A 15,272-nucleotide genomic window follows, 5' to 3' on the forward strand; every position below is an offset into this window, starting at 1 on the left:
CGTCGCGAACACTCGATTCGCATACGTAATTCCGATGTCGCTTTGGTTATATTAATAATTCAGTCAGTAAAAACTTCAAGCCGCTTTCAATTTTTTTTTGGTAGACATCTTCTTTCTTGATTTATTTTGAACTGTCCCCAAAACTTTTTTAATTTTGAAACTACATATTAGATATTCGAACGATTTCGAAATTAAGATCCGGACGAAGTTAATAATGAAGTTATGAAAATTTTATTATAAAAAAAAACTAATATTCACTAAATGCTAAATTACATTTTATATTCTAATAAAAATTATAATAGTATATTACGTAATATAATTAAGTTTATAGAGTAGTTATCTATTGAAGTACTGGGATGTGCCTGTACTATTCTCATATGAGTCTATCTTTATTTATATGTATTGTACGTAATTTTTTTTCGTTACCCGAATTATCCTTTAAGATTTTATTATAAACGAAATAATATGTATAATCAATTACCAGAGGTGTTCTTAACTTTGAAAATAACTATCATACAAGCGTTCGTCCCTTAATTTACTCCCTTAGAAGTGAAATGTACAAAATAAAAGTACGATCAATGTTATTTTTGACTCTGTATAAAGCTCTGTATTATTCGACTGTTTGCCGCCAGTTCGGTGTGCGTAACAAGAAATTTATTCGCACATCGCGGTGCGTAACCCTAATGGTAAGAAGATTTACTTAGATTAACATACAGGGGTACACTCTCATATTTATGGTAATGTTCAGGTCATGAAAACAAACAAATTCCCACGTTACTCAACGTGTTAGCGTAAATACTGAGTCGGAGATTCGAGAACTCTGGGTTTCGTTCTTAAATTATGACGCTAAACCGACAAATTCGAAGAACCGATTTTTAAAAACTACCCTCTCGGAACGCCCTCTTAGAGAGCTTCGAAGTATATGTTCAAACCTGGATCCAGTTTATTTATTTTTTCAGAAACAAATCAAAGAAGATTGTGGTTGTACCTGCCTTCTTTTGTTTTGCTCATAAAATCTCGACACCCGAATATGACGGGACTAAACAAACAGTGTCCGTAATTTCGAATTCGTATAATCCGTAAATTTTGTTTTATTATCGTCCAGGTAGGAATCCGGGAAAATGAGTTTGTGTTTACTAGACGTATCGTCTCGACCGGTTGCGCGTTCCGAATTAATTAGCGACGACTCCGGGCGCGTTATGACCGCAGCCGTGGCGTCCGGTGCAGTGCGGTTATTGCGCGCGCCCGTCCACCTGTCCGAAGCAAGCCCGCCTGTTCCAACGTAATCCGATTACGATTTGTCTGTCCGACACAGAGAATAACTTTAATTGGCGTCGTTTAATGTTCCAAGCGATGTAAGCTGCATTCGACCCGTAATCCCGTACAAGATAAGTTGTCAACAAACAAGTTTGAACGTCTTCATCTTTGTTTTGTTGATTAATAATCTATCTAAGCTAATTCTTATTCTGATATTACCCGAAAATCCAAATAAATTTGAAAACGAGATTTAATAAAAAAGAAATGTTTCGCTAATATGATTTGCCAATAAATGTTTAACTCATAAAATGCCCTACTAAATAATCATTTTGGATACGTTAAGCTATTCACGTTCCATACTGACAATCAGGTATGTTGTCAGTGTTTCTCATGAACAGAAGTCGTCGTGGCCTAAAGGATAAGACGTCCGGTGCATTCGTGTTGAAGCGATGCACCGGTGTTCGAATCCCGCAGGCGGGTACCAATTTTTCTAATGAAATATGTACTCAACAAATGTTCACGATTGACTTCCACGGTGAAGGAATAACATCGTGTAATAAAAATCAAACCCGCAAAATTATAATTTGCGTAATTACTGGTGGTAGGACCTCTTGTGAGTCCGCGCGGATAGGTACCACCGCCCTGCTTATTTCTGCCGTGAAGCAGTAATGCGTTTCGGTTTGAAGGGTGGGGTAGCCGTTGTAACTATACTGAGACTTTAGAACTTGTATCTCAAGGTGGGTGGCGCGTCACGTTGTAGATGTCTATGAGCTCCAGTAACCACTTAACATCAGGTGGGCTGTGAGCTCGTCCACCCATCTACGCAATAAAAAAAAAAAAAAAAACATCAAAATATCGGTACAACAAAACTTATGGCTACTGTCAACGTGTATATTAATAATGTAGACAATCATTTCATATAACAGCAATTTTTATGGCTAAATAATAAAATTGTGATTAAATCAAACATTATTAAGCCCGCATCGATAGTTACCACCATCCTGTCTAATCCTGTCAGGAAGCAGTCATTTCTTCTAGAGATTGTAACAACCATTGTACAATACAAATGAGGTTTCGACCTCAATTTTCAAGGTGAGTGACTTAACTAATCCGGTATATCAGCTATAAAAAGAAAATACCAACAATGGGTGACCTGTGTAGGTTTGCATCGTTAAAGTTAGAATTAAAATAAAACGAAATTGTTATAACGAAAAAAAATAATTATCGCCCTATTTCACTACTTAGAAATGAACAAACAGAAAAAACTTCAACGATTTTTTTACCTCTTTAGGATGCTTACAGCATACCTACATTTGTTCCGTACTCATACGCGATTATTCGATTTGTATTGTTATTGTCAATCAATTGGGGTGCGTTATTTCATGTAAGAGTATCGTCGAGATGAGTTTTTAACAAAAAATGAAAGAAAAAAATGTATTTCACCCGCTTTATCGATGTTATAAAATACATGTCATAATTATTCTTTGTACATCCACAAAACTATCATGTGCCTTAAGAAATATATAAGTTTTAATCTCTACTTAAAATTATTGTTAATTCTACAAAGGCTAGTTAAATTATATATTTTTTGGTTGAGAAATAAAAACTTTTTTGTCATTTTATGTTGTTAAATCAACGAAGTACTGTCTTCGGTAGGCAGCGGCTTGACTGAGCGACAGTAACTGCTTACCATCAGGTGAGCCGTAACAACGGGAACAAAAGAAAAAGTAAATTTATTTGTTTAACTATAAAAGCCTGATACGCTTTGACTTGTTTCATCGAAAACAAAATATTAAGGAAGGCAGGCAGGCAACCCGACAATAACATTGGAGATTACATTGTACAACATTCACTTCACAAAATATTTATCGTCTAAACTGGTTTGACAAGGCTTTTTTTTGTCGGAAACGAAAATATTTCAAAAACGTTTCCTTATTATGTTTAAAGGTTCTCGTTGTTGAGGACCGTTTATAAAGAAATAACTCGATTAAAATATAATAACATTCAATTTTAATCGCCCGTTCGCTTGTCCGGCTTTTATTCCCAGTCGACGTCAGACAATATCTTTGTTAGTTTGAAAGTCTACGGCTTTTTTCTCCGTAGTAACTTACATAAATATTGTTTACCTATATTATTATTATCGAATGTCTTTTAATAAAATCGCAATAAGTCACATTTATACGGTTTCGTTTTGTCTCTTCGATCTCTAGTCTAGACTATAAACTTTATAACAATTATTGTCAGAAGAATTGCTTTAAAAAATTGAACCAATAATAATTTGAATGTTCAGAATATTGTTATTGAAACTTATGCCCCTAATTTAATTTTTTTTTTTCAAAATAACACACGCATATTTAGCTAAGTTTTATATAATTTAAATAGATATTCATACACCGTAATACCAGTAAAATAGTGTTTTAGTTAGATATAGGCTTCGATTTTTTTAAAATCTGGTCACGCTGATGACTTTCAAGTCATTATATAATCATAATTTTATTTTATTTATTTACTGCCTGCAAGCGTACCATTTTTCTGATGAAAAATGACTACAATTGCCAATTGCTGTTAATTTGGGGCACAGCTGCGCCGTATTAAACTGCTTAAGCCTTTATTTAGATTACTTTTTAAATATATGTATGGTCAGTGCTATATGAAGAGAGTCCGTTATGTTTATCAACTGAGAGATAAAAACTACTACGTGTGACGAAGCGATTAATTTTTTCTCTACTTAATCCTTGGTAGGCTATTCCAACTACGCGCGGACCGTGACGAAGCGCTGAAACAATATAATAAATTCGCCAAAAGACAACGATTAGCCACATTTTACGTAATGTGTTGTGTTTCGTGTTAAAAAGTGATTTAAATACATAGGTACATTGCGTAATCGTTTTCATTTTTTTACTTACCTTATTGCGCTGATGGGTGAACGAGCTCACAGCCGTCCGTTGCTCAAAAGATTAAAAGACATCAAAGTGTAATCATTAACAACGTAAAATCTGCCAACCACCTTAAGACACGAAGTTTGAAGTGTATTGTTACCTAATCTCAATATTATTGTATAAATCTTCATACGTATGAGTACATTGCGGTAAAAATTTCCAGAATTGGGACATGTTTACACGTTTTTTTTTCGTTTGACCTTCAATTTAGGCTGATATATATACCTACGTAGTCACCTTACGCGACTCCAACAGGACATGTCACTGACCCCTGACCCTAAATATCGAAATGTAATTAACTTTGTCAGTAATTTTTTCGTTAGTCTCTGGTTGCCTAATGGTATTGAAAATAGACAAAATAATTACAAACATTTTTAGTTATGCCACATCGAAAACAATTTCTTTCAAGTATCAAGATCACGTTCGAAACTAAATCCTTTAATAAACGACAAAACGTAATTGAGGAAACAACGTCCTGAGATGACGACAAAGTAATATTAAATCGTAACATATGTACGTACTCGTGTGCTGCCTTAGGAAATACAAGCATATAATACAAACTACAATTGAATTGAATTATGTTACAGCCAGCACAATCTGCATAAACTTAGGAAACGATGTTCCCTGGCTTCAAATTTCCGAACTCTGTGAACTGTATAAGTGATGATAATATACGTTGATATGAAAACGTTAAGTAAACCGCATCAAATCATAAAACCAATGTTATTCTGTATAATTTGGAATTTTTAAGTAAACGCGAGAACGACTTCAATGTCTATACGGCTTGGATATAATCGTATAAGTATATGTCATCGGTCGCGTGACTTGAATTTTTCGAAGATTTATCGAAGTTTCCGACTAGAAACTAAAGTATTATTATAAAAAACAACATGTATTTAATGCGAAAGCTGTACTTTAATCGCGTTTATAGGGAGTGAATCGAAATTAAATTAAACAAAGGATTTTAAGGTTTAGTGGTGAATTTAAACTGTGCGTGGTGTTTTCTGAAGAATTATACTTAATGATTCTGAAACGATGTACCAGTCTTCGCTACTTCATAGTCCAATTCTATCTACATTTTCATGAATGATATTTTAGTCGTAGTGGGAACTAAGAAGAAATATTCTCGTCCAACATTTTACAGTCGAGACACCTGCTTCAACGTTACTTTTAAGAGCGTTTACTCCCTTTAACTCCACGCCAGCTTAATGGAGCTTTTATGTGTCTTTCATTAAAAGTTTTTTAAAAGTCTAAAACTCGAATTACTTATAAAAATTTTAGAGGTTCTTATTTATTAACTACAATGTTTTGTGTCTGGCTTGGGAATACTTAGTATTTTCTAAAAAAAATAGTGAATCTTCCTTTCTTTGAATATAGAAAATGAAACATTACCCGCACGCCATCTATAATTCGGTAATGGTACTATGCCTGGATTCTTCTGCATGTCAACAATGACAGTAGAGTTCCAAACCATTTCATTGGCACTTTGTACTCATAATCATCATCAGCCTATAGCAGTCCACTGCTGGACATAGGCCTCTCCAATTGTTCGCCACTGAGCACGATCCTCGGCTTCTCTCATCCAGTTCCTGCCAGCCACCCTGCCCAGATCATCACTCCACCGAGCCTGAGGGCTCTATACCAGTATAGAATTTCATAGGGTAGTATCAGAGGGACAATATAAGCTTATTCTGTTAATCTAAAGACTTCATTATTATTATGGACTAGGACTATGGTTCCAAAGGAGACCATAGTCCTAGCCCTGAGACGTACAGGTGGTACGAACACGACGGGCATCCTTATTATTCATTTCGATTGCTAATCTCGAACTGTGACGTAAAATTTTACGATTAAATACGGTCGATAAACACAAAAAAACTTAGTAGCTCTTGAAAAACTTTTTTTAGGAATACGGTAATAACTCCAGAAATAAACCGACACGCCCTTAGCGACGTATTTCCCCTACGACAATGTTATGATAAAACATTTTTTGTGTAGTGCCTGCCGAATAGGTGCGCAAAAGATATAAGGTAAATTGAATGTAATCTCCATGGAAGACAGCGACGTGACGTGTTTGAAGGCAGTTTTACATCGAATTGATGTAAATTTTAGTGCTTCTTTCAGGCAGCAAATATTGTCAGAATTTTTTTTTTAAAATGAAACTAAATGTTTCACACAAAATAGATTCGTGGTTTATTTGTCAAAAAAATAAACATATAAGACATAATATGACAGACAGCTATAAGATAGACCTAAAACAATTAAGACAGACTGTTAAGAACAGTGGTACGTACACTTGCTTAATTCTTACACTTTAACCGGTCACCGTCCTCGTCGAACCCTCGAAGGGCTCGACGAGCGAACTAACCCATAGCACACTGAGTTTCTCGCCGGATCTTCTCAGTGGGTCGCGTTTCCGATCCGGTGGTAGATTCTGCGAAGCACTGCTCTTGCTAGGGTCAGTGTTAGCAACTCTCCGGTTTCATCAACATAGGTAGGAATAAAAAAAAAAAACACTTCAAAATTAACAATGTTCATGGACCTACTAACTACAATAAAATCAGTGTATTTTGTATTTACCACGTTTCTCGTACGAAGAGCTAGGAAAAAGTGATGCTGTCACAGTTTTGTTGTTAAAGATAGAAAAATGTATCGTATATATAAAAAAATTATTCTACAATGTCGTTCGTGATGTTTTTGTTGTGGTGCTGCCATCTGTACATCAATTGGTTAACTTGAGTAGAACTGAAATGAACTTCCAAAACGTAACAAAGTTCGACGAATAGCGCCATCTATGGTTCTAAAATTGCAAAATTTTACATGTCGTTTTAGCAACACTCCGCTAGATGACATTAAGGATACGATACAGCTCCATCTAGCAGAGGGTGAATAAAATTACCTAGTAACTGGTTTCAATCGAAAAAGGTTCTGATTAGTGGGAAGTCGAGGGTTAGCGCTGTTATTATAGATGTTGTAAATTTCGACAGATGTCACTCGCTTACTAAATAAGAGAAAATGTTTGAGTCAAACTTCAAGTCGTCGATCAACAACGGTGATTATTAATTTAAAACCTACGAATAAATAAGAAGTATTTATTCGTAGTTTAAAACCACTACATAGTACATAATTGAAGTACTAAGCTAATAATTATATTGTTTTTTAACAACCTCAAATCATTTTCCTCTTGTATTGAATAATAATGCAATAACGTAAAATGATGCAGACCATGTTTTAGACAACCAAAATTCACAAATGGCTTGAAACATACACAAGGTAGACCCACGACCTGCTGATGGTCGCAAGAATTCACTAAATGTATAGGTATTTACTGGTGGTAGGACCTCTTGAGAGTCCGCGCGGGTAGGTACCACCACCTTGCCTATTTCTGCCGTGAAGCAGTAATGCGTTTCGGTTTGAAGGGTGGGGCAGCCGTTGTAACTATACTTGAGACCTTAGAATTTATATCTCAAGGTGGGTGGCGCATTTACTTTGTAGATGTCTATGGGCTCCAGTAACCACTTAACACCAGATGGGCTGTGAGCTCGTCCACCCATGTAAGCATTAAAAAAAAAAGGCTTTCTCTTAGCCTGCGTTCCAGCAACGGTTGTCTGTGCACTGAAAGAGATTCACTCGGTTTTTTATTTATTTATTTATTGCTTATATGGGTGGACGAGCTCACAGCCCACCTGTTGTTAAGTGGTTACTGGAGCTCATAGACATCTACAACGTAAATGCGCCACTCACCTTGAGAAATAAGTTCTAAGGTCTCAGTATAGTTTTTTTTGTTTTTTTGTTTACTGTCTACCTCCAACATAATCGGAGCCTGTTTTAGCGAGTTTTCTTTCATGCCAGTTCTCACAAGTATTCTTCTCGCACTTCCATGCTTCATACTATCTTTCTCTCATTCATCACCTTTCACTGCTTTTTTCCGGGTGGGATTCCCAGCTACGTTATTCTAGCTACGCTAATTACTATTATCTATTTTCTTTAGGATACAGGGGAGATTGATATTTACATAAGACACACAAAACACAGACAACAACACAGGGCGTCACTTTTCTTTATCTTTTGTTTTATATTTATTTATCTTATAACTATTTTTACATTTGCTTAATAACTATACTATCTACTTTTCTTTATATTTTTATGTTAATCTTAATATATACATTATATTATGTTATAACATAACTTACTTAGGCTAATTTATTTCTAATTATTAGGTACTTTTCCTATAATTTTTGTACAATATTTCATAAATAGTTTACTATGATGGTCTCAGTATAGTTACAACGGTTGCCCCACCCTTCAAACCGATATGCATTAGTGCTTCACAGCAGAAATAGGCAGGGTGGTGGTACCTACTCGGGCGGACTCACAAGAGGCCCTACCACCAGTAAGAGTCGTTTGGGCGAAGCAACCGTGATACAAAATAAATATGATTAACTAGCGAACCCGGCTGACTTCGTAGTTCCTCAATCGATAAATAAAAGACCTAAGCTTTTGTAAAATAAACTTAATACAATCAAAAGGAATCCGTGCGACGGGGGAAACATCAAAGGAAAAACAAAATTGTTATTTTTATTTAATTTCGAGCATTTTCATATTTATCTACCTTTTAAAATTTCTCTGGACTTCCACAAACAATTTAAGACCAAAATTAGACAAATCGGTGCAGCCGTTCTCGGGTTTTAGCGAGACTAACGAACAGTAATTAATTTTTATATATATAAATAGATAGATTTCACGAATGACTTGCTCGAGGAATAACAATCAAATCAAATAAAAACCAGCAACAAATATAAATTTAAATATTTTACTGTTATCGGTGTCTGTTGCGAAGTATTAATCCATTCCGCTCTGAAGAGTAGGAAAGCTTTTGTACTATACAATTGGAACTCCGGCATTACGTCTCGGACCTACAATAAATAAATTATTCACCTAATAGAAACTCAAAAAAAAATTCGACACGGCAATCCAGAATTTTATTTTTTAATTCTATTTGTTTTCATCTATCAAAACTAAGCGCTACAAGAATGCTTTGACACGTAATAAGTGAAAGCGGAGTCTTCAATAATTGTAAACGAATATCTAATTTATCCATCGGAATGTTAGTTTACACTTAAGGCTGACCAGGTCAAGTGATCAATTACGATTCATTGTTTCAGGTAAGCGAACCTTTCCACGCGGCGCGGCGGCGGCGTTCCGATCGGATAAGTAAAAGAAAAATACTTCTACTCACGTGAAACAAGGCTCCGCTATAAATACTCTTATTCTTACGCTCCACGTACAGTGAACAGTAAAGTTATTTTGTTTTTCGTGACTTTTCCTCAGAGCCCCCGTCAAGGAAGACCCTTTAATAAAGCTCCTTTTATCTGTGTTGATATTAGAAGTTTTATTTCCATTATGAAATACATTCAAAAGGACTTAGCCGTCACTTAAATTACGTTCGTTCTGATATCTGGTTGATTAACGGGTAATGTGCGATGTTTAAATCGTGGATTTTCGTTGTAATCGTTTTGTGAATTTATGACGTGATTCCGGAAAGCGTTATCATTTTATCAGAGTCTCTTAATTAATGTATAGTCTTTTCGGGAACAATTATCAAGGATTAAATTAGGGGTTTGACTCGAGTGAGTGTGCGTGGTAATTTGTAATTATACCTATTGTAAAACTAAAGGTAAAAGCTATCATTAAATCTTACGTACGATTTATCATTCAAGCTAAAATCGAAATTTTTACAGAACTCAAGTGTTATCTACGTAGAATTTCACAACTCCCACTTTCATGCAAAATCCTATTGTAACAGTCCCGTTTGATTCATTCAACTCGTTTTGTTCGGTAAGGTTTTATGACCGTGATTAATAGAAATATTTATTTTGAACTCACCCTTTATGTCTAACTTATACGTCATAAAAACTTTAACGTTAGCTATGATTTGAATTGTATAGCCCCGTAACATAAGTATCGATATCGAAGTAACTATCAATACTAAATAAACAATACGGCAGATTGGAAGTATCTTTTGAAGGATTTTCGTGATGACCTAAAGAATAATACGGCCGGTGTTCCATTCCTGCAGCCCCTGCAGGGAGGTATAGAGTTTTTCAGGGCATTCGTAGGGACTGAACACGTGCGCACGAACGATCATCTCGTAGGATGTATTTTTAGCACAGGTAGGTTCTACCATTATATTTCTGCCGCAAAGCCGTTATACGTTCCGCTTTGAAGGGTAGGACAATAATAATAAAAACATACAATTTATGCTTTATTTCCATTGATTTGACGTCATATTTCGAAGTGGGTTAGGTGCATTAGCGTCGTCATGCTTACGCTGATAATAGTCCTCACTTGAGCAACGAGTAATATTGAAAAAAAAGTACGTAAGAGAGAGAGGTGCCCAAAATGTTTGTGTGGTACATCACTAGTTCTCCATGTTAGATAGATCCCTTATACTCCTATTTTTTGGGCGTTAGTAACCTATCTTATGGAAATACGTACCTTTTACCATCGGTTTCGGTCGCATGTCTTAAACATAATCAAAATTAGTTTTTTACCGTCATCATATTATTGCCAACGTTTCGAATACAGTTTTTTTGGTCAAGGACGATCGTAAAATTAGTTTTAATTATATACACATAAGTATACCATTTTAGTTATTACTGGTTATAAGAGGTAAAGGAGAGGTGGAGGGGCTACAAACCTGTATTGTGTGCTTATAATATCCGGGCAGGCTTCTATTATTGAAGATTCCCTGGCTAAACGTACGCTATTAATTTTATATTGATTGCCTTTTAAAAAAAATAACCTAGAATTAACTGTAGTTCGACATAAACACCATATATTTTTCGATTATACAAATTCCACATAAACGCGAAAGTTTCCTACCCGAGACTTTCGAAGCATCTCATCAAAGGCTTTGCGAATCAATTGATCAACGACTGTGTGAACGATGATACACATTCGAACCTAGACATATTCATCAGGCCTTTAACCCCTTCGCTTTTGTTTATAAACTAGGTCATGTAAACATTTCTAGTATACACACACTGAAATAAATAATTTTTGGTTCAAAACAAACTTCACTACAAATAAATCGATAAAGCCCGTTGCGCTTAAACTTCATGCACGTATGTAGTATATACAGTGGAACGTTGGATTCCACGAATACTTTTGTACATCCGATGAAAATACTCGTGCATGTTGAAAATGGAACGATTGTGTAGTGCAGATGTATACGTCACTTTGTTGGGTTGCATCCATACATGACGAACGACTCGGGGGGCACCGGCGGCCGATTGTTGCGGCCGGATGCAGCAACCATTTCCGCGTTCAATACCATTCGCCTGTAGAGCATTCAGCGAGCCTCGTTATAGACCGAATACCTAGTAATTACCACGTTTTGTTTTCGATATTGTTTTTTTTTCAATTTTCCTTCATATCGTAACCGTTGTTGGAATTGTTGACTCGACCTACTCTGATTAGCGTTGGTACTCAAACTCTCACCTCAGAAAACCTCAAGGTATTTCTTTAGGGAAATATTAATGCCTTTTAATTAAGACTTCGACCTCATTTCGCAAATATTGTGGACGACATTCACATTATAATGTTTTTTTTCTCTGGTATCTTAACATTGTATAGTCCATGAAATCGTCCGTATATGTAGACGAAAAAAAAAAGGTAGAAGCTCTTCTTTCTGCTTATTCTCTGGTATGTTTTCGGTCTCGATAACCAATTCTGGGCTATATTCAAAACTTATAGTTTGATATTTCAGGAATTTATTAAAGTATAAACAAAAAAATGTATTTCTCGCGATAACAGAAAATAATCTTTTAACAAAAATGGGACATCACGATGTACATATAATAAACATAATATGTAATACACAAAAATTGACAAATTGACGGCATGATTCCAAAATTGCTATAATTGGTTGTATGCCTCTTTGTGACGTGGCTCAACATAAACAATAGTCCCATTATGCGCGTCGCATATCTCGTGTTGAATGATATTATATTGTTATTACTTATTTTCATTTTGTTCCATTGCTAATTAGATGAGAAAAGACAGTCCGTGTTTTCGCGCGTGTTTCGGGAACGTTCTGTTTAACGTTTGTTACGTAATTCTCGAAATGTGAGCAGTATTTATGCCGTGTCATGAATAGTACCACCTTAATGAATATGAAGAAGAGAAAAGCCACGAGAACGAAAATATAATGGCTATAAATAACTTACGTCAGAGATGGTTTACTGAGTTGATTTGTGAATTATGAAAGGCTCACCGTAGTTCGGAGTAGTAGTTATTTATTTATTTATTTATTTATTTATTTAATTAGTCTACTTACAAATTAACAGTATAAACCAAAACATTTGTAAGGTATTAATAATTAGCTTAAGTAATTTCTAACAACAACAATAAATCGCTGCAAACCATCATGGAATATATCCATTTCCGGAGCATAGGCTAGCAAGCCATTGAGTAACGAGACAGCACGATGCGTCGGGGAGTTAGCGGTGTGCTGCGTACGCGCGTGCATAGTACTAAGAAGCTGCCGCTGGCGACGCACCCCTCCACACATACATCCGCGCATGTAGCCATCAGGCACATATAACGACACTGATTCCAGTGCAGTGGAGTTATCAATTTTGTTATGCAATAGCTGATAATAATGCACCATAAGAGTCATCTTCCGTCTGAGCTCAAGAGTATCTAATCCGACCATACCAGTCACATAAAGTGATGGATACAAGAACGGATAGTATCCATACATTTTCTTGAATAGGAACCTGCAAAATTTTTTATGTAGTTTTTCCAGCATTAGCTTTTGAACTGCTTCGCGAGGATCCCACACGAGTGCGTTATATTCAAGACTACTTCGCAAATAGGCATCGTATAGCATAACAATCACACGATGGCCTACAAAGTCGTGCGTCTGACGAATTATGAACCCGAGCAGACCACTACCCCTTTTACATATATTTTGTATGTGATCTTTAAACGTTAGCTTGGAATCGAAAATAACTCCCAGGTCACGTATAACTGCCACATGATTCAAAATGACTCCAGATAAATGGTATGGAAACAACACGGGCGACCGTGACCGGCTGTAAGCAACGACCTTGCATTTATTAGTATTAAAATGCAAGCGGTTACGCTCTCCCCATTCTGCAACCCGAGTAATGTCGCGTTGCAAAGCATGGTGCTCAGCATCACACCCGACCCCAACGTACAGCTTAAGATCGTCCGCAAACATAAGACACTTGGTCCTCTCACTGAGAATAGAAGATAGATCATTTATCATGATTAAAAACTGAGTGGGACCAAGCGTACTACCCTGACTGACCCCTGATCTTGTAAAATAAGTTTTAGATTTGAAACCCGCTAACTCAACATGCTGAGACCTATCAGAGAGATAAGAAGAAAATAATTTGAGGAGTTTTGGGGTAAATCCGAATGAAGCAAATTTCATCAACAGTACGTCATTATCGACACGGTCGAAGGCTTTTTCAAAGTCTAAGTATACAGCGTCGACTTGTTTCCCTGCATCCATTTCAGCAGCAACATAGTTGACGAAATTAATATGGTTAGTTGCCGTAGATCTACCAGCTCGAAAACCATGTTGACTGTCAGTCAATTGGTTCCGGATCTGCGCACTAACATGTTTATTAATAATGGACTCAAATATCTTTGCAAATACTGATAACACTGCGATGGGTCGATAGTTTTTCACATCTGTGCGGTCACCACCCTTGAAGACCGGAGTTACTCTAGTGTGCTTCCACGTAGATGGATATGTGGACATTTGGAGTGAGAGATTATAAATATGTAGTAGTGGTACACTAAGCACACTTATACAATCCTTAGCCAAAAAGGAAGGGATACGATCTGGACCTGATGCGGAGAACGGCTTAATGCGCTTCACAGCACAGCGCAGGTCGGAATTATCTACAGTCAATAAAGCTACTCGAGCACTGGAACAAAACTGTGATGTTATTGCTGCACTATGCTGGGCCTCAGTTGGATCTAATTTGGGTTCATCGGCTAAGAAAACTGAACTGAAGTAAGTTGCAAATGCATCTGCCGCGTATTGTCCTTCCACAGGTTTTCCCAAGTAATCATAATATTTATTACAATTATGCCTACTTTGTCTCTTATCTTTAATAAACTTCCAAAATATTTTTGGATTATCACCGATGTCTCTCTCTATACTCAACAAATATTTTTTATACGCTGTCTCCATCAGATATTTTATTCTACTCCTATAATATCCTATAATATCCTATAAATCCTATACAATACTAATAAACATTTTATAAGAAAAACAAAACAAACTTTGCACCTTTTTTAGTCAATGTGTTTTCTGAGTGCTGCCTTCAAGTATTCAATATCATTATCTTGCAGGCAAATTCCTGTATAATGTTTATTAGGTTATTATGCTGACAAATTGGAAAACTTGCATGTCACCGGTTAAATTGAAAAGCATGACTTTTGGTCTTCAGCTTCCTCCGCAAGGTCCGAAACTTTGCCAAACTTCACACTAAGAAACGTGGTAGGACGGAGAAAGCAAACGAAAGAAGAAAATGGAAATACACATGTACGTGTACAGTACTGGTGGTAGGACCTCTTGTGAGTCCGCGCGTGTAGGTACCACCGCCCTGCCCATTTCTGCCGTGAAGCAGTAATGCGTTTCGGTTTGAAGGGTGGGGCAGCCGTTGCAACTATACTGAGTTCTTAGAACTTATATCTCAAGGTGGGTGGCGCATTTACGTTGTAGATGACTATGGACTCCAGTAACCACTTAACATCAGGTGGGCTGTGAGCTCGTCCACCCATCCAAGCATTAAAAAAAATAAAAGATAATGTTCATCTCTTTTGATCTAATTTCGATAAATTAGCGCTAACGCTAACTTATTATTAAATTTTAACTATTATATCTTTGTTAAGTCTCATCCACAACGCGCGTACTGTGTGCTTAGTGCGAGTTTTTTATCGTTCTCGATAGCGTAAAATTTAACTCAAAACTCTATGGAGTTGGAACGTTTACCTACGTTTGCCGCTAGGCGAACTGTTTCAAATGCA

At 36.3% G+C, this 15,272-nt stretch overlaps 1 protein-coding gene across 1 annotated transcript in view; it reads left to right on the top strand.

Moving 5' to 3' along the window:
- LOC100134924 (cadherin-2) overlaps window positions 1–9,577 on the top strand; it is a 205,783-nt gene extending 196,206 nt beyond the window's left edge. Inside the window, exon 14 of the mRNA XM_062668235.1 lies at window positions 9,362–9,577. Within this exon, the coding sequence (XP_062524219.1) occupies window positions 9,362–9,414 (53 nt within the window). The 3' untranslated portion in view covers window positions 9,415–9,577. The remainder of the gene's footprint in view (window positions 1–9,361) is intronic.
- Window positions 9,578–15,272: the final 5,695 nt, after the last annotated feature.

Source organism: Bombyx mori, chromosome 4, assembly GCF_030269925.1.
Source record: "Bombyx mori chromosome 4, ASM3026992v2".
NCBI lineage: Eukaryota > Metazoa > Arthropoda > Insecta > Lepidoptera > Bombycidae > Bombyx > Bombyx mori.